This window comes from Artemia franciscana, chromosome 21, assembly GCF_032884065.1.
Source record: "Artemia franciscana chromosome 21, ASM3288406v1, whole genome shotgun sequence".
NCBI lineage: Eukaryota > Metazoa > Arthropoda > Branchiopoda > Anostraca > Artemiidae > Artemia > Artemia franciscana.
This window is the reverse complement of record NC_088883.1, coordinates 12,031,869-12,052,240: the sequence shown is the minus strand read 5'-3', so window position 1 is coordinate 12,052,240 and position 20,372 is coordinate 12,031,869. Positions and strand designations below refer to the sequence as shown.

The window sequence follows — 20,372 nt, the reverse complement described above, 5'->3', positions numbered from 1 at the left end:
TCAGATTGCTCTGATTCCTCGGCACGCTTTCTTTTCTTACTTTCTCTATCAGCCTCAAGCCTGTTTCCCTGCTGTTCTTTTGATTCCTCGGCACGCCTTCTTTTTTTACTTTCTCTTTCAGAAGCAAGTCTGGTTTCGCGTTGCTCTGGTAGTTCCTCGACACGCCTTCGTTGACGTAAATTGCACATTCTTAATCTGGCCATTTCTCTTTGAACCGCAAGCCTTCTTCTTTAGTTTTTTTTCTTTTTTAGTTTTTTCTTTTTTTAGTTTCTTCTTTTTATTGATTTGTTTTCTTCAATTTCTCAATGTTCATTCTAACATTGACACTTGGAAAAATCTTTACGTGCCAAGCATGCTAAAGCTCCAACAATTTAAATTAAACCTCAAATTTGGGGTATCTGTTTTAAGGTTTTCGAATTACTTTAATCTATTGTCAAAATATATTGAAATATTTGTGCAATTCCCAGTTTTTTTTTTAGTTTTTTCTTTTTTTTAGTTTTTAGCTTTTTTAGTTTTTTTTTAGTTTTTTATCTTTTTTATTTTTTTACGTTTTTTCTTTTTAGGTTTTTTCTTTTTTTAATTTTTTTAATTTTTAATTTTTTTTTTTAGTTTTTTACCATTTTTCTTTTTCGAATTACTTTTATCTATTGTCAAAATATTTCGAAATATTTATGCAATTTCCAGTTTTTACATTCTAGTTTGTTTTCTTTTATATATATAGAAGATATAATCTAGCGTAACGGACAGACAACTTATTTTTATATATATAGATATATATATACATGTATATGTATAGTATATGTATACGTATATATGTATACATATGCATACATATACATATACGTATATACGTATTAATTTATGTATATGTACATAGAACTAAGGTATGAAAGATTGGATCGATTTTGGGTTGACGAGTGACGGCCACTGTCAACTGGACTTGTATGTGAAATCTGGGGCTGAATTTGCTTGGACTCACTGGCGATCAAGTGAAACCTAAGCCTAATAGGCTTGGCTGCTTGTAGTCTAAAGTGGGAATACCGTGTCATAGGATTGACATATGACCAACAAGTCCTCCGGAATCGAAGGCGAAAGGTTAAACCTACAGTTTCCAAGCATTTGGTTAAATAACACGGGCAAACGGTGGGAGTTTGTATGACTCTCTTATTGGACAAATACTTGTTTGTTAGCTTTTAGAAAGACATGCCTGCCTAGATTCTCAGGTAGGATCACCAAGAATTCAAAATTAACATAGGACGCCTGCCTATGGTTTTAAGCAGGTTAACCGAGAATTTAGAATTTACAGAGGGCCGTTAATTTGCGGGGATTGACAGGCAAACAAGCGTCCAAAGCAAAATTGGGCCCATCCGCACTTTGTGTCAGGCAAGGCGATTGATTAAATTTATAATAATACCAAAATATCAAACTCTTGACACCTTCCGTATTGAATGTTCGCCAGATCCACCTCAATATATCCATGGATGCCAATTGCTAGACCGTCTAGAAACTACAAGACCTATTATAATTAAAAGCAATGATGTTGCACCTCATCCAGAATAGTACTCTCCTGAATAGTATTTGTCAATGAAGTTATGAACAATGCAGTGTTGTTTTTTTTTTGCGCACATAATTGGGCAGGTTATATAGGATAGGAGTATACAAGGCCGTATTCAGTGGGGGGGGGGGGTGTCTGACTCGTAAAAATGTAACAAAAAAGAATATGAACAAATGTTGATGTGTTTTTCAAAGTTTTTTGTAGTCCCCCCCCCCCTATTCTGAATAATAATCCTGGATATTGCCTTGGGCGTATATGTTATAAATAAGTTCTACTGAATATGTGAATACAATTTTATTAGGCCGCTTTGGTATAATTATTTCTTTCGACTTTCCGAATTAGATTTCTTGATGACAACCCTATCCCCTTCCCACCTCTTGTAAGAAAAAAAAACTACCACGAGAATGTAAGGATTAGTTAAATATTTTAGTTCTGCTGTTTTTGTATGTCATATTTTTTCTGTCTTTTTTGTTCCCTTTTTTCTTGTTCTACTCCCTGTTTTAGTCTTTTGTATTTGCCTTTAGTAAGTTTCTTTCTTTATTCCAGGAGCTCCAGACTTTGACTCGTGAAAAAGACTGTATATTGGAAGAATCCCAGAAAGTGAAAGAAGAAAATGCCGTCTTAGAGCAACAGATTAATAATCTCAAATCAGTTCAACAGGAAATATTTGCCTCCAAAGAAATTGAAGAAGAAATGAAAAGTGAAATAGACAGGCTAAAATCAGAATTAGAAAATAAGAAAGCTTCTTTTGAAGCTAATGAGAAAAAGATTAAAGAGTTAGAGGAAATAGTTGTGGTTTTGACTGAAAATGTTGAGAAGATGAAAACCAAAGTAGAAGAAAAGGAAGAAGAAGTCGGCAAAATGGGAGAAAGGTTGAAAGCCTCTGCAGAATCGAATGTAGAAACTGTAAATCAATTGCAAATTGAAATTAATGACTTCAAAGAAAAAATTAAAGATATTGAAAATGTATCCGAAGAACGACTAAATAGGATCATTTCGTTGCAAGAAGATCTAGCTAGCTGTTCTGTGACCGAGGCTGATAAAGTCAAAATAAGTGACCTTGAAGCTAAAATTGAAATTAATGAAAAAGGGAAAAAAGATGCAGAAAATGAAGTGCTTAAATTGAAAGAAAAGCTTTGCAAAGTTGAACAAGAGAAAGTAAACCTTCAAGCTCTGTGCAAATCTTTAAGTGATGATATGATGCAGATAGAGGAGGAAAAGTATAATTTGGAGATAAAGCTAGAAGACATTGAAAAGAATTTAGTGGAATCAAAATTGAATGAAGGAGAGATGGAAAAGAAAACTATTGAACTAGAGAAGGAAAAGTACGATCTTGAAGCTGAAATGGCAGATGTTCAGAAGCATATAGCAGAAGCAAAATCGTATGTAAATGATTTGGAAAATGAAAAGCACAATCTCGAAATTAAATTGGTGAATCTTGAAAAGGAGGCTATTGAATTTAACACAATTGTTGACAAAATTCAAAACGAGAATAGGCAGTCTGAAGAAGAAAAGATTAGGCTTGAAGCAAAATTAGAAGAAATTACACAAAAAATGAACGACATGGACATAGAAGAAATGGAAAGTCTAAAAGCTATAAATGCTGAACTTCAAGAAAAAGTGAAAGATTTCGCTGAAGAAGAAATTAAATGTAAGAAAAGTCTCTCTGAAAAGGATGTTGCCATTTCAACTTTGGAGAAGAAGGTTCAAGATGAAGGAATAAAGTTTGAAGAAGCTAAAGCTGAAATCGAAAGCATTAAAAAACAAATTGCTGAAAGAGATCAACTATTGGTGAAAGCAGAAAATATTTCTGAAGAAGTAAAGAAAGCCAATGAGGAGCTTCAAGGGAAAGTTGCTGAATTGGAAAGCTTATCCAATCAATATCAAACTAATATCGAGGCTTATGAGAATGAAAGAGTTATGCTTTACCAACAGCTTCAAGAATATCAGACATACTATGCACAGTTAGAACAACAATTTTATGCGCTACAGGAAGAATTTAATAAGAAAGTTGTTGAAGTTGAAGAATTCAGAAAGTCAGTTGAGGAGAAGGACAGTCGAATCACTTTACTTCAGGAGAATCACAGTGAATTGAAAATAACCCTTGATAAAAGTCAGAACGAAAAAGCTGAGGGTGAACAACGCTACAACTCTCTTCAAGCTGAAGCTGAAAATCTAAAGGGAACAGTTCGTCAGCTTGAGGATGCTTTGACAAATGAAAGAGGAATCGCTGACAAGTTGAGATCCGAAGCGGCAGACTTGACAAAGCAATTGAACAATCTAAGTGAACAAGCTAACGAGTTACGAGTGTCTAAACAGACCCTGGAAAGCGATCTAAGATTGACGTGTGAATCAGTGGGTGAATTGAAAATAAGACTTGACTCTGAACTAAACATAAATAAAAATCTTCAAGGGCGTATGGATGTAATGTCAAAAGAATTAAGTGCATTACAAGAACGAGGTGTACAAGATGTTGTGCAAAAGTCAGATAGTTTGTTGTTGCGTAGTGAAACGAGTTTGGAAAAGACATACGAGGAAAGGATTACTGACCTGACGAATGAACTGAAACAAGTTAAGCTGGAAAAGGCTAAGCTTTTGAAAGAATATAAAACAAATAAAATGAAAAATTCAGCGGAGGTACATAATAGTAATGCAGAGAAAGCAGGAGAAGCTTTTAAAGCAGAAAGGGAATCATATCTGCAACGCATTGATACCATTGAAGCTGCTAATGAAAAGCTGATTGAAATGAAAGAAGCGCAAGATAATGAAATTCAAAGACTGCATGCACGAATCGTCGAACTGAATAAAATCCAGACAGATGTAAGTGTATTGGAGCTTAAAGTTGAAGATCTTGAAGCTGACAAATCTGGCTCACAGGCTTTGATTCGTTCGCTGGAAAATGAGCTTGCTGTTGCAAAGTCTCAGGTCAATTCACTATCAACTGAAATCTCCCAGCTGCATTCTCATCCCACTTTGTTTCTTAATTCCTCTGATGAAGTTAATCAGATTAGGGCCGAAATGGAATATTTGCAACTTGCTGTTGACACTCTAACTAGAGAAAGAGATGATTTGAGAAATACTTTAGAAGAACATGGACGCAAGTCGGCAGAGATGGACTCGGCTCTTCGGGAAAATAGCCGTAGCCAATGGGAAACTATTGATCTATCTTCGTCACCTCCAGAGACAGGTCTTCGTCAACTTGGTGATAACAACATAAGAAGACAAGTGATGTATCTTGAATCACAGGTAAATATAACTGGCCAAAAAAATGAGACCACTTAATCTTGCAAAAAAAACTATCATGGTAAATTCATTATTATTGTTTATGTTATTTTTGTTTGGAAGTATATATGCTTTTTATTTTTCCTGTCAAGGTTCTTATATTCTATGGCCAAGATTTATCTTTTTTTTCTGCAAATATTTTTTTTCGGTCTCATTTTAATCTCTAAAGCCAATTTGAGTATTGATAATTATAATTAACGCATAAAAATAATTTGTTTACCTTGGCTCAAGTTCCGTGTTCCATCAGCGACACATGTGTACTACAAAAAAATATTTGATCTTTTCCATTTACTTTTGGGTGATCTTCTTGTTAAGTGTCCGAGCTTGGGAATGCAGTTTTATTGAAAAACCTCTTTCTTCAACTAGGAACTTTTGGTAACCAAGAGTCATCGCTTAGCTGAACAAGAGTTTCATATTTAAACATGATAAACGAGTTTCTTATGATAAACGGTAAGATTTTACTTGTCTGTAACTGTTGGTTCACACAGGAGTGAAGTCACTCATCGCCGCAGTTTAATTTCCAATTTTAACGATTTTAGTTGTTTTGTCCAGCAATTTATCAAGATGGAAAAAAATTAAGTTATTTCGGCCAACTGAGCAATTTTTCTAGCAATTTTGTAAACACAATAGCAACAGTAATGGAAGACACAATTAGTATTAAAATGATTTGACTGAGATGCTGATTATGGTTGTCCTATTGAGCAAAACTATTTACGAAAAAATCGACAAAAAAATTGCAGTTTTGATCCTGAAACCATGAGGGATCAGCCTAGTCTATCTTATTCACGCTTTTTCAATTTTGACTGTTTTGCCTCTAAGTGTCGGTGACTTGAAAATCCTGTTGTACACAAAACGGCAACTAAAAGTGCTCGTTGATGTGATGGACGAACATTGTCTATCGCCACAATTTTTTTCTTTCGGTACTACGGATAACAAGAAAAAAAAGAAGACATCGATAAAAGTGGACGGTTTTGATTTGTCATGAGTATACGTTGCGTAGGATAATTGTGTGAAAATCTAGCTAGCGAATTCAAAGATGAAATTTTCCCAGGTTTGTAATCAAACCGATTTTCCTTTTTTATTTATTGATATTATCAACGGAAATATATGTTTTTTTTTACTAAGAATTATTTGTATGCAATGCATCTTATTTGGAATCGACCACTTTTTTACATTAACACATTACTGTATGTGTAACTGAATTAACTGAATTACGGTTTTGATCAAAATAGCTCCTTTTTGGATCAGTGGATGTTCTTTGTTGATCGTAACCTTTTTTTTTTTTTTTTTTTTTTTTTTTTTTTTTTTTTTTTTTTTTTTTTTTTTTTTTAGTGTGGTTAGAATTATCACTGTTCTATTACCAACTGAAAGACTCGAGGATGATTTTTACGAGTTTGCTATTGAAATCGGTTTCATTTTTGTTGATATTCACAATGAGGGGAAAGCTGCTTCACCAATATTTCTGGTTTGGAGAGAGTTCCCAAGACTTAGAAAATGAATCCGTCCGCTAGTGAAAGTTTGTCGCTTCTGTAAAGTTTTCACAATCATGGCTTCTAAAGAAACTGTGAATCTGATGATTCGTCATCTTACAACTCAATAAGATCGTGAAGTAAATAATATTCTTGAGAACAATGCAGAATTACATTCAGGGACTATTACTTATGTCAGCTTACTGATTTGAGTTGATTAGAAACTGGAACTAATGTTAATTTCTAAATAACAATATTTTAAGGTAGTTTAAGGTAGTGCACGTAGTAGTTTTTTTATGACAGACAGTCTTATAGTTCTGCTCTGCTTTGTTTTGATATTCGTGATTAGTATTGTTATCCCATTGAGACAAGTCTTGTCCCGATAAGCCCTCATTATTTCTCAGTTCTTTGTCGGGAGAGTTTTTGGCATTCATTAATTTGGTGCTTGTAGTACTTTCAGAACACTGTTTCCTATTATTGACCGCACAGGAAATAAAAATTCTTTTTTTTAATATGAAAAGCTTTAAACTTCCAAAATATGAGATATTCACGCGATGATCGTGCTAAAATCTTTCACTGATTATGCATTAGAGTAAATCTATTTTTGAGTTAGTATGAGATACTTTCAGTAGTAAATGGTCCTTTTTTCAACATTTGAACATAGCTTACAAGGGCGTATGTGGGGGGGGGGACGAATTCAAATTTTTTTCCAAATTTTCGGGCATTCCTTATCTCTTCTTTTTCCCTACTTTGAATGAATTCCAGTCTAGGTACCCCTTTAAGGTTCACTTACGCTTGCATGTTGCGCAGAGGCGGGTCTTGTATTATGTGCGGATAATCTTCACTTTTTTTTTTAAACAGTTATGTGTCTTTCTCAAGTTAGTTGCCGAAGGTTAGTCTCCTCTGTTGTATTAATTAATCCATTTGTTTTCAGATTGCGGCAAAGAATGCTCAAATAGTTGCCTTATCTACAGATTACGACAACTTGAAAAAATCTTTTGACTTTAAAGATGAATCAAGTGACGAAACAAGAGTAGTTGAAGATTTACAGAGGACTGAGACTAAGTTGAAACAAGCATCAGACGAATTAGCACTAAGTAAATCTCAACTTACTGAGCTACAGGCAGAGTTGGCCAGCGAGCGATCTTTAGTCGAACGAATCAATACTGACCTAAAATCAAAAGAGGATGTCATATCTAAGCTATACTCAGACATAAACCAGTATAAGAATTTCTATGACTCAGTTCTAAAGTTGTACAATGATTATGCCTCAATCGATCCTGAAGCTGATCACTCAAGTGTTGATCTTGACTTCCTTATAGAGGAGATCCAATCTACTTTTGAAGATACTGGTCGTACGAGGAGCTTAGAAAAGGAGAGGAACCGATTGAGGGTAGATGTAGAAAGGCTAAAAGAGAGCCTAAAAACTTCTGAGAATGATCGGGCTCTTTTAGAAGAAGAACTGTCAAAGGTTACGGAGGAATATAAGAACCTTGAACAAATTTCATCTCAATATTTGGAGTTACTGCAACAAGTCACTGCTACTGGGACTGTCCCGTCTAATTTGATAGAGAGCGTTGGTGAGACTTGTTTTGAATATTATTGAAGATTTACTATTTTTTTTTTTTTTTATCCTGATATTGGTTTATAAGCGACACAGTTGAGGTAGGAAGTCTCAGACTAAGATCGGACAAGGCTATAAGAAAAGACATAAAGGAGGTAGAAGCTTCACGAGAGCGATCAAAAATTGAAAATGTAAACAGTACGAATTTGGAGAAAAGCGTGCGTGGTTGGGTTAGTCTCAAGGGGTTTGGTGTTACATTTAGTTGTTAGTTGTAGTATAGCGGAAATACGCCATTTAAGATGGTGAGCTATATGCCAATCTGATGACAAATAATTATTCCAAATACCTACGCAAGCCTATATTTGTTTGCAGTTAGGTAGAAAATATCTTATCTTTATTTGAATTGAAATTTACTTCTTTTTTTTATGGATACGATTTTTTTTGCATTGTGGCTGTCACAGTACAATTAAAGACGAAGAAAAGCTGAAATCGTGGTGTATGCACAATTTTTTTTTTCTCGCATCCTGTTTTATGGTTACATTTTGTATAGTTATTATAGTAATTCTTTGGAGAGGGTGGGAAAATCTTGAACCCAAAATGTATGTTAGTGTCTTTTGTTTTTTGTCTATTAATCTCAGGTTACAGTTTTTAGAACTTTTTGTTTTTTTTTTGTTTTTTTTCTAATTTTTTTTTCTCTATTATATTTTTTTTCTCTATTATATTTTCTGTTGTCGGATCGATTTTTGCTGTGTCCTGACGCCGAAACAGAACTTAGCTTGCTTGAGAACATCCACGGTTAAAAGAAAAATTCAAGCATCAAAAATATAATTTGGCCACAACTAGATAGGAAATAAACAAATATATGTAATTTTGGATCCATGGAACGGTTTTATAGTGAAATTATTTTACTAATAAAAAAAGGAATGTAACCTTAAAGATAAAAATATGCAACGGAATTATGCCATAACCAGGAACATATGTAGTGACCAGTATAATGTCATTCATGTAATTTAACCAGACACATATAGGCACATGGTCCATTTGGGTGTTGGAGGCCAAAACACCAGAAAATGGGCGAATTATCTGGTGTATAATTTACCAGATAATGCTGAATTTGTGGTGCATGCACAATTTTTTTTTTCTCGCATCCTGTTTTATGGTTACATCTTGTATAGTTATTATAGTAATTCTTTGGAGAGGGTGGGAAAATCTTGAACCCAAAATGTATGTTAGTGTCTTTGTCTTTGTGCACAAATGCCAACTACAGGCTCGTCAAGAAAGCGTATGTCTAAGCGCTATATTTTATCATTAAATACTTTTATATTAAGATCTTATAAGCGGTTGTGGCCGAGTGGTTAAGGTGTCTACCTAAACAACAGATTCCCATTGGAAGCGTAGGTTTGAATCCCACCGACTGCGATTTTTTAAAGTAACAAAGCGGATTCCTAACATTCTTCTATCTCTCACGCTGCAGTATATATAAAGAACTTTCCATGGAGACGATAGTGTGAGCTTTACTTGTGATTTTGCCTTTAATTTTGATCCTGTCAATGTCCCAAAGAAGCTAGCGCCCACTGTTCATTGCTGGGTAAAAAGAATAAGAGCCAATTTTTACGGGGATGCGAGCTGGATGAAAAACCTGTATCGAAGTGAATTTGTATTTTTGCGCGGGATCTGTTCAATTAAATCAGGAGTTAAGCGAAGTTTTGTTCTATCCCCTTTTATATGGGTTATTTTGATGGAATTTGTCTTAAGCAGCAGAGGAAAGGCAATGGAAGACCTCGAAATCAAACGGGTAGAAAAAACTCTCTTGGACTTGGTTTATGCTGATGATTTAAGTATCCTAGATGAAAATGTGGGCAAAATGAATGAACTTTAGGAAGTTTTGCGAGTTCAGAGTGCAAGAATAGGTTTGAAAATGAGTATTTTCAAAATATGATCAAAAATAGGACTAAGATAGGTTTTGTTATCAGTATTTTCAAGACTAATTTACGAATCGAGAAGTTAAACCTGGTCTCTACCAAGTTGAACCCTCCCCCAGGATACGGTCATGGAAGGTTAAGAGGGTAGTTATCCCGACCTCACTCAAGAAATGAACTAACCAGCTCTAAATATTAAACATTTAATTAAAATATACCTTTATAGTATTTTATCTCACAGCTCGCATCCCCGTGAAAATTGACTCTTATTCTTTTTACCCAGCAATGAAAAGGGGGCGCTAGCTTCTTTGGGACATTGACAGGATCAAAATTAAAGGCAAAATCACAAGTAAAGCTCACACTATCGTCTCCATGGAAAATTCTTTATATATACTGCAGCGTCTTAAGTGAGACTTTAAGCCTAATTTACGAATCGAGAAGTTAAACCTGGTGTCTACCAAGTTTAACCCTCCCCCAGGATACGGTCCTGGAAGGTTGAGAGGGTAGTTATCCCGACCTCACTCAAGAAATGAACTAACCAGCTCTAAATATTAAACATTTAATTAAAATATACCTTTATAGTAGTTTATCTCACTGAGACTAAGGTAATTATCTTTGAATGCAGACATAGAAACTGGTTTTACTCAGATCAAGAACTTGAGTGTGGTCGGGATAATTGACAAGTACCGTTGGAAGGTTAATTTCTGGAAGATTTCTTTTCTCTAATCCTACTAATTATTCTCCAAGAATTTTTTTGTAATATCGCAAACATGGCTTAGTGAATGGATATAACTTAGACTAATGAATACAATGATATAAGTATATTCACCTTCCGGTGCAACTTGCAACTACAGGCTCGTCAAGAAAGCGTATGTCTAAGTGCTATATTTTATCATTAAATACTTTCATATTAAGATCTTATAAGCGGTTGTGGCTGAGTGGATAAGGCTGGGTTGCCAAAGGGACACTTTTAGTGCTTTTTTGACACTTTTTCACTCTGGGTGACACCGTGCCACTATTGAGTGAAAAAAGGACACTTTTTGGCATTTTTTCAAAATCAGTGCCATATGTATTTATTTTCAGTTTTTTCTTCACTGCAACTGCTTTTAATTTGTGATTTTCAGGCTCGTTTCCGTCTTAGGGATTTCTTTTATCGTATCCGCACTACTTTTCTTTTCAAAAGCGCCAAGATTCAAACGTAGTGAAACATGTGACTTGCTCAAGAGAGGTTGCATAATCAACCTTATTCTGTTTTCAGAAAGTTTTTTTTTATATAAAAAACTAAAGCAAGCATATTATTGCTGGTAAGTAAAAGCTTAGGGTGTTTTATGATTTGTAGTCTACAGGAGTATGCAGAAGTGTGGCCTGGATAGTAGTTAGTAGCAAACTATCTGATCCTGATTTGCTGCTGCTTAGTCATTTTTTGGACGAGGGTGAACCTCAGTTGATTTCCTGAATTAAGAATTAAGCTTTTGATAAATATGCAATTTAGGTTCACATGCATTTGAGAGGGTGGACCCTGTCCCATATGGGTGCAGTCTAACCCATTAGAAAATTCTCTGGTAACTTTCAGGAACATGTAATACTGTCATAGACTGAACATCACATCCAGTGTGCCAATTGCTAACTAAGAAAATGTACTTTTTGCCCAAACTGATGAAAGGATGCAAGAACAGTAGTGAAAAATGTATTGCTTTACATTCTGTAACCTGGTGGACTGTTTAAAGCAGAAACAGAAGACTATTATTGAAACCAACCAAGCTTCCAAGCCAAATCATAAGCAAATTGGCAAAATTGTACCTACCCAATCACATGCAGTGTGGTCACCCCTGGTTACCTTTTCTGTGAAACAGTCAAAGGAACCCTCTGCAGAAGGCTTCAAAAGATAATGCATCCAAGATTCTAGCCTACATGAAAGAACCTACAACGAAGGTATATCTCTACTTTCTGGCTTTTGTGCTTGGTAAGGTAAATACATTGAATATACAGTTCCAGTCTGGGGACACAATGATCCAAACTTTGATAACAAGCTTCAGATCAACATTGAAAGCAATCGTTAGATGCTTTGTGGAACTAGAAATCCTGAACAGAAGTGATGTTTTTGAGTTGCCTCTTGATCCCTGAAACTACAAAGATATGAAAGATGTGTTGTGTGGTCCCAACACAGAAGCTTATCTGAATGAAGAAGGAGCATCAGGGAAAGCTGTTGAACAGTTTAGGCTGACGGGCTTGGGATTCTTCGTCGAACTGGTGAAGCAGATGAGAAAGCGGGTTAATCATAAAGATGAGACATTACAAGCTCTCGAGTACTTAGACCCGAAAGCTGCCATGAATGGAACTGTTGAAATGATTAGTCCTTTGACCATCAGATTAGAATACTCATGGGGGAAAGTTAGAGCGAGATAGAGTCTGCTAGAGACACTCTAGAAAACCAGTGTCTGAGCCTGCCAGATTCCAAAGAATGAAAAATCCCTAAGTCTGGTGGTGAAGAGCTAGTGTCCTCGCCATCTTATTTATTGAAGCTCTTCTTAGATGTGAAGAATCCTGACGGCACTCCCAAATTCTTTGAACTATCAAACTTTATGTTGAACTTATGCGTGTTACCTCACTCAAATCCTGGTGCCGAAAGGCAATTTTCTCAACTAACAAACATTAAAACTAACTTGCAAAATTGGTTGGAAATAAAAACTGTGGATTCCCTCATGCATGTAAAGCAGATGGTTACTCGTAGCGCTGCATCGGTGGATCGGTGGCAGATTCCGCCAATATCACTTAACAACTTTTGAGGTGGTACTACAAGGCTGACGACAAGGATGAGCAAATATAGAATGAATCTGAACCTAACCTAATTGACTGACCAATCAGAAAACCAAATAATGGAAATCAGATCGATGTAGCCGAGTTTTTTTCTCCAAAATGGTTAACCACTAGAAATTGATTTTTTTTTTTTTTTTTCAAAATGAAAGCTGAAGCTTTTGAACAGATTTCTTGTACAGGAATTCTGCATTAAAGTTCAATTCTGCATTATAGCATAAGCGCGTCAGAACAAATACAATGATAAAATAAATGTTAAGGGATAAACATAGTTACAAAGTAAAATCCATTATTAAAATGTGAAACTAAATAGGGAACAAAAGAGTTTTTGTACCTCATGGTCTACAATTGGGGACAAAAGTCAAGTTGGGTATTTGGAGTCCTACAAGCACTAAGTCTTGTATTTGGAAGGATTGGGGGGTTTTCTTTGAAGGGGGGAAGAAAACGTCGATGATAGTTAGAACTAAGGCACTTGTGCTTAAAGTTCATGGTAAGGAAGTGACGTCGTGATTCCAATGTAGTGAGTTCAAATCTAGCCAAACCTTCATTGTAAGTAGTATAGGACGTTCCCAGTATAATTTTTATAGCTCTTTTTTGAATGCTTTCAATTTTAGAACATTGGGATGTGGTTAACCTAGGGTGCCAGACAGGGCAAGCATATTCCAGATAAGGTCTTGTATAAGAACAATAAATTATTTTAAGGTTCTGGATGGATTTGAAGAACTGTTTGAGAAGGGAGAAATATTTAAGGAGAAAACCATCTGTTTTAAATAAGTGAAAAGAGTGAGATTTCCATTTAAGGTCATTGTCCAAGTGCACACTAAGCAGCTTAACCATGTTTAAATTTGGAATGCAAAGGTAAATATTGATTAGGGGTACATTTTTTAAAAAGGAGAATAGCATTAAACTGCTTTTCAGTATGCTTAGATTGAGTTTAACATTGTCAAGGTCGTTCTTTAAGTTGTTAATGAGTGAGTCAAGTTTAACACCCAAAGTTTTTGGAGTTTGACAAAGGTTAAAACATTGTTAAATGTTTACTAAAACATTGTTAAAAACAATTAAAAATACTAAAGGACCCAATTTAGTCCCTTGAGGTGCTCCACAGGAAATCGAGGTAAATCATGATAAATCTCCGTTAGGGAGGACTACACATTGCTCACGATCAGACAAAAACTAGCTACCATGCGTAAAACAAAATCTCTGACACCTGAAGCCCTTGCATTATCAGTAACTGTCTGATGGTCCGAGTTGTCAAAGGCTTTGCTGATATCAGCAAAAACAGCCTCAACGTATCAACTACTTAACTCAAGATGTTTGAAAACAGTGTCAAATATAAAACATAAACAATGGGTGGTGCTATGATTCGGCCTTAAGCCAAACTGATTTGGGTTAATTTTATCTTGAATGTCGTCAAAGAGGAAATTGTAAATAAAACTTTCAAAATTGTAGAGAAAATAAAGGTTTTTGATATTGGTCTTAAGTCGAAGGGAACTTTTGGGGTCTTGTTTTTCGGTATAGGTGACATAATAGCTCGCTTAAAACACACTGGAAAAATACCATCTACAAAACATTGGTTAAAAATTGCAGTTAGAGGTACACTTAAATAAGGGGCACATTTCACAATCAATTTGGTAGGGATATTACCTGGGTATACTGACTTATTTGTATCAAGATTTTCGAGTTTAAGCTGGGTCTGACGTATTTCAATCACAGGAAATTTCACTCACTGCACTGTTGGACGGCATATTTTGGAGTGGCGGGTGCGCTTTAGAAGTTGAAGCAAAATAATCATTTATGATGTCCGCGCTCACTGGGTCTCCATTACTATCCAGCAAGAGAAACTTAGAAGAGACATTTCCCATGAGATCTTGGATACACATTGTGGAAATTCTTAGGGTTAGAATACAGTAACTTATTGAGCACGTGAGCACTGTGCTCTTTTCTTGCTTTACGGATTTCACTAATAACAATTTTTTGAAGTTTTCGAGATTCTTGGAAAAATCCTTCCTTAAACAGTTTATCGCGTTCATTTATTATGCACAAAGTTTTTTTTTTATCTATCCATGGCTTACAAGTGGATTTGCGATTGACTTTTTTCACTGGAAAGGTGTCACATTGTAACTGGAAAAGTTCTGCTGAAAACTTAGAAGCCATTTCATCACCATTGGTAAGATATAGGATATTGGCCCAAGATTTGGAGCTCAGTTTTACTTTGAAATGGGAAATCTTCTCGTCATTAATGGGTCTATATGAATAACTGATCAATGGTTTAAGGGGAAAGGATGATAAAGGGGTCTAAAAGATGCATAGATGGTCACTTGTCCCTAATGGAGGAGCTGTTTTTTAGACAAAGTAGTAATCTTCAATTTTGGTAAAAATCAAGTCTAGGGTTTTATCACTGCGTGTAGGCGACCTGACAACCTGATCAAGACTAAAAGCAGCGCTAAGCCACTTTTGGTCTAGCTCATTAAAATCACCGCATAATGTAATTGCAGCATAGGGGTACTTGCAGCAAATTCTGTCAGCATGAAGTTGCAGATATGCCGTCAGCTCCTTCTTAAATCCACTAAGGGGAGGGTAATAAATAATACAAAAATAATGCAAGATACGTCTTTTGGGAGGTTTTTGGGTCTGGTCCAGAGCCATAAAACTTCAGTTTTTGAGTTGTTCTCTATTTCAGAAAATGAAAGAATCCGATTTGGGAGGGTACACTTACAAAAAAAGTCACTCCTCTACCATGAGATAGAGGAATACCATCTTTGTCCAATTTGGGCTTAAAATGATTAACCCCCAGTCTGTGGGAAATAGTAGACAAAATTTTGTAGAAGATCTGATATGCTACTCAAGGAAGAGGGAGCGAGGGCGATTAAGTCGTGTCAGCAGTGACAGACATCGTATCTGTGGTCTGCTGACGCAAATCTTTTAAGCCCGGTCTTCATTATGGTGTTTTTCGGCCGAGACGGCTGGGGCGACTTATAGTGAAGACAGGTTTCATTGCCGTTTTCGTTTTCTCGCCGCAAAGAGTAGACATTTTGGCTGAAAACGTATAAACTAAACAACACAATTTGTCATTCATCTTAGTTGTACTCCAACATTTCTTTACGTTCCTGTAAAACCGCAAACGCAACACAAATGATTCAGAATTTTCTGCAGCTCCTGAAATAAGACTGCGCTTTCGAATTTTTTGCCAAAAACGACGAAAACGAAAACTGTCGGGCTTTAGTGAGTTTTCGGAAGAAGAATAACTATTACAACCGAAGGTTCGAGAGAATTAGAGAAATTGTACTAAATTATTTTTCTTCTTGGCGTATAAGGCGATTTGAGGTTTCAAATGGGACGTTTACTTATTTGAAGAACCGCTTCGCTTTTACTTGAAAAAGAAGAACGCAAATCTGACCCTGGAATTGCAAGAAAACCATTTAGAGCCTTTTTTGTCAACTTTTAAAGTATATTGGCTAATTTTCTAGGAGAACACTAAAAGTGTCCCTTTTTTGCTGAATTTGACACTTTAGTCCCAAAAAGTTTTGGCAACCCTGGGTTAAGGTGTCTACCTAAACACCAGATTCCCATTGGAACCGTAGGTTCGAATCCCACCGACTGCGTTTTTTAAAGTTACAAAGTGGATTACTAACATTCTTCTATCTCTCACGCTGCAGTATATATAAAGAATTTTCCATGGAGACGATAGTGTGAGCTTTAATTTTGATCCTGTCAATGTCCCAAAGAAGAAGGTGCCCACTGTTCATTGCTGGGTAAAAAGAATAAGAGCCAATTTTTACGGGGATGCGAGCTGGATAAAATACCTGTATCGAAGTGAATTTGTATTTTTGCGTGGGATCTGTTCAATTAAATCAGGAGTTAAGCGAAGTTTTGTTCTATCCCCTTTTATATGGGTTATTTTGATGGAATTTGTCTTAAGCAGCAGAGGAAAGGCAATGGAAGACCTCGAAATCAAACGGGTAGAAAAAACTCTCTTGGACTTGGATTATGCTGACGAATTAAGTATCCTAGATGAAAGTGTGGGCAAAATGAATGAACTTTTAGAGGTTTTGCGAGTTCAGAGTGCAAGAATAGGTTTGAAAATAAGTATTTTCAAAATATGATCAAAATTATGACTAAGATAGGTTTTGTTATCAGTATTTTCAAGACTAATTTACGAATCGAGAAGTTAAACATGGTGTCTACCAAGTTTAACCCTCCCCCTGGATACGATCCTGGAAGGTTTGGAGGGTAGTTATCTCGACCTCACTCAAGAAATGAACTAACCAACTCTAAATATTAAACATTTATTAAAATATACCTTTATATTAGTTTATCCCACTGAGACTAAGCTAATTTTCTTTGAATGCAGACATAGAAACTGGTTTTACTCAGATCAAGAATTTGAGTGTGGTTAGGATAATTGACAAGTACCGTTGGAAGGTTAATTTCTGGAAGGCATCTGGAAGATTACTTTTCTGCAGTCCTACTGTTTTTTTTTTTTTTTTTTTTTTCGAAAAATACAGAAAATGCGGGGAGGGGGACTGAAAAATATGTAGAATTAGGAAAATAATATTTTTAGACAAATAGAGATTATTCTCCAAGAATTTTTTTTGTAATATCGCAAACACCGCTTAGTGAATGGATAGAACTTAGACTAATGAATAAAATGATATAAGTATATTCACCTTCCGGTAAAACTTGCAACTACAGGCTCGTCAAGAAAGCGTATGTCTAAGTGCTATATTTTATCATTCAATACTTTTATATTAAGATCTTATACGCGGTCGTTGCCGAGTGGTTAAGGTGTCTGCCTGAACACCAGATTCCCATTGGAAGCGTAGGTTCGAATCCTACCGACAACAATTTTTTAAACTTAAAAAGTGGATTGCTAATATTCTTCTATCTCTCACGCTGCAGTATATATAAATATTTTTTTATGGAGACGATAGTGTGAGCTTTACTTGCGATTTTGCATTTAATTTCGATCCTGTTAATGTCCCAAAGAAGCTAGCGCCCACTGTTCATTGCTGGGTAAAAAGAATAAGAGCCAATTTTCACGGGGATGCGAGCTCGATGAAAAACTTGTATCCAAGTGAATTTGTATTTTTGCGCTGGATGTGTTCAATTAAATCAGGAGTTAAGCGAAGTTTTGTTCTATCCCCCTTTACATTGGTTATTTTGATGGACTTTGTCTTAAGCAGCAGAGAAAGGCAATGGAAGACCTCGAAATCAAACGGGTAGAAAAAACTCTCTTGGTCTTGGATTATGCTGATGATTTAAGTATCCTAGATGAAAGTGTGGGCAAAATGAATGAACTTTTAGAGGTTTTGTGAGTTCAGAGTGCAAGAATAGGTTTGAAAATGAGTATTTTCAAAATATGATCAAAATTTGACTAAGATAGGTTTTGTTATCAGTATTTTCAAGACTAATTTACGAATCGAGAAGTTAAACCTGGTGTCTACCAAGTTTAACCCTCCCCCTGGATACGGTCCTGGAAGGTTGGGAGGGTAGTTATCCCGACCTCACTCAAGAAATGAACTAACCGACTCTAAATATTAAACATTTAATTAAAATATACCTTTATAGTAGTTTGTCTCACTGAGACTAAGCTAATTATCTTTGAATGCAGACTTTGAATCGCAAACATCTCGCCTCTCGCCTTTCACAAAATTTACCTCCAAAACAATCTGGAAGGCCCTCATTATGATACATACATATAAAAATCAAAGCATAAAAATAACGCAATCCACATCCAGGCATTATATTTATTTTACTATAGACTGACCTCATGGACTTCCAGTTTTCCACACCACAAAAAAACTCGGATAGTGTTATTCTGTATCACACAGATTGGACGAAGTAACGGGGGGAAAGTACCCAGCCACTCTGTGAAGAAGACCTAGTCTTCACAGAGTGGCTTGAAAATAGTCTTGAAAATACTGATAACAAAACCTATCTTAGTCATATTTTTGATCATATTTTGAAAATACTCATTTTCAAACCTATTCTTGCACTCTGAACTCACAAAACCTCTAAAAGTTCGTTCATTTTGCCAACACTTTCATCTAGGATACTTAAATCATCAGCATAATCCAAGTCCAAGAGAGTTTTTTCTACCCGTTTGATTTCGAGGTCTTCCATTGCCTTTCCTCTGCTGCTTAAGACAAAGTCCATCAAAATAACCCATGTTAAGGGGATAGAACAAAACTTCGCTTAACTCCTGATTTAATTGAACACATCCAGCGCAAAAATACAAATTCACTTGGATACAGGTTTTTCATCCAGCTCGCATCCCCGTGAAAATTGGCTCTTAGTTGCCTGTAGTTAGAGCCTGTAGTTGCAAGTTGCACCGGAAGGTGAATATACTTATATCATTGTATTCATTAGTCTAAGTTATATCCATTCACTAAGCCATGTTTGTGATATTACAAAAAAAAATTCTTGGAGAATAATCTCTATTTGTCTAAAAATAAGATTTTACTAATTCTATATATTTTTCAGTCCTCTCCCCGCATTTTCTGTATTTTTCAAAAAAAAAGTAGGACTGCAGAAAAGCAATCTTCCAGAAATTGACCTTCCAACGGTACTTGTCAATTATCCCGACCACACTCAAGTTCTTGATCTGAGTAAAACCAGTTTCTATGTCTGCATTCAAAGAAAATTAGCTTAGTCTCAGTGAGATAAACTACTATAAAGGTATATTTTAATAAATGTTTAATATTTAGAGTTGGTTAGTTCATTTCTTGAGTGAGGTTGGGAAAACTACCCTCTCAGCCTTCCAGGACCGTATCCAGGGGGAGGGTTAAACTTGGTAGACACCAGGTTTAACTTCTCGATTCGTAAATTAGGCTTAAAGTCTCACTTAAGACGCTGCAGTATATATAAAGAATTTTCCATGGAGACGATAGTGTGAGCTTTACTTGTGATTTTGCCTTTAATTTTGATCCTGTCAATGTCCCAAAGAAGCTAGCGCCCCCTTTTCATTGCTGGGTAAAAAGAATAAGAGTCAATTTTCACGGGGATGCGAGCTCGATGAAAAACTTGTATCCAAGTGAATTTGTATTTTTGCGCTGGATGTGTTCAACTAAATCAGGAGTTAAGCGAAGTTTTGTTCTATCCCCCTTAACATGGGTTATTTTGATGGACTTTGTCTTAAGCAGCAGAGGAAAGGCAATGGAAGATCTCGAAATCAAACGGTAGAAAAAAACTCTCTTGGACTTGGATTATGCTGATGATTTAAGTATCCTAGATGAAAGTGTGGGCAAAATGAATGAACTTTTAGAGGTTTTGTGAGTTCAGAGTGCAAGAATAGGTTTGAAAATGAGTATCTTCAAAATATGATCAAAAATATGACTAAGATAGGTTTTGTTATCAGTATTTTTAAGGCTTTTTTCAAGCCACTCTGTGAAGACTAGGTCTTCTTCACAGAGTGGCTTGGTACTTTCCCCCCGTTACTTCGTCCAATCTGTGTGATACAGAATAACACTATCCGAGTTTTTTTGTGGTGTGGAAAACTGGAAGTCCATGAGGTCAGTCTATAGTAAAATAAATATAATGCCTGGAGCCGGATTGCGTGATTTTTATATGTATGTATCATAATGAGGGCCTTCCAGATTGTTTTGGAGGTAAATTTTGTGAGAGGCGAGAGGTTCACTAACACGATACTCGGATGCAAGGAAATATTGAGGTTCCTCGCCTTTCCTCAAGTAGGTTTGCTTTTTCTCTTGTTCATAGAGCTTCCAAGCTTTTGAACAAACTTAGTAAGGATATTAAAGATAATGGGAAGT

General features: G+C 35.8%; 1 protein-coding gene across 1 annotated transcript in view; it reads left to right on the top strand.

The window, feature by feature from the left end:
- Positions 1-20,372, top strand: part of LOC136041014 (nuclear anchorage protein 1-like) — a 93,347-nt gene that overhangs the window by 50,092 nt on the left and 22,883 nt on the right. Inside the window, exons 10-11 of the mRNA XM_065725519.1 lie at positions 2,102-4,801; positions 7,241-7,886. Of these exons, the coding sequence (XP_065581591.1) occupies positions 2,102-4,801; positions 7,241-7,886 (3,346 nt within the window). The remainder of the gene's footprint in view (positions 1-2,101; positions 4,802-7,240; positions 7,887-20,372) is intronic.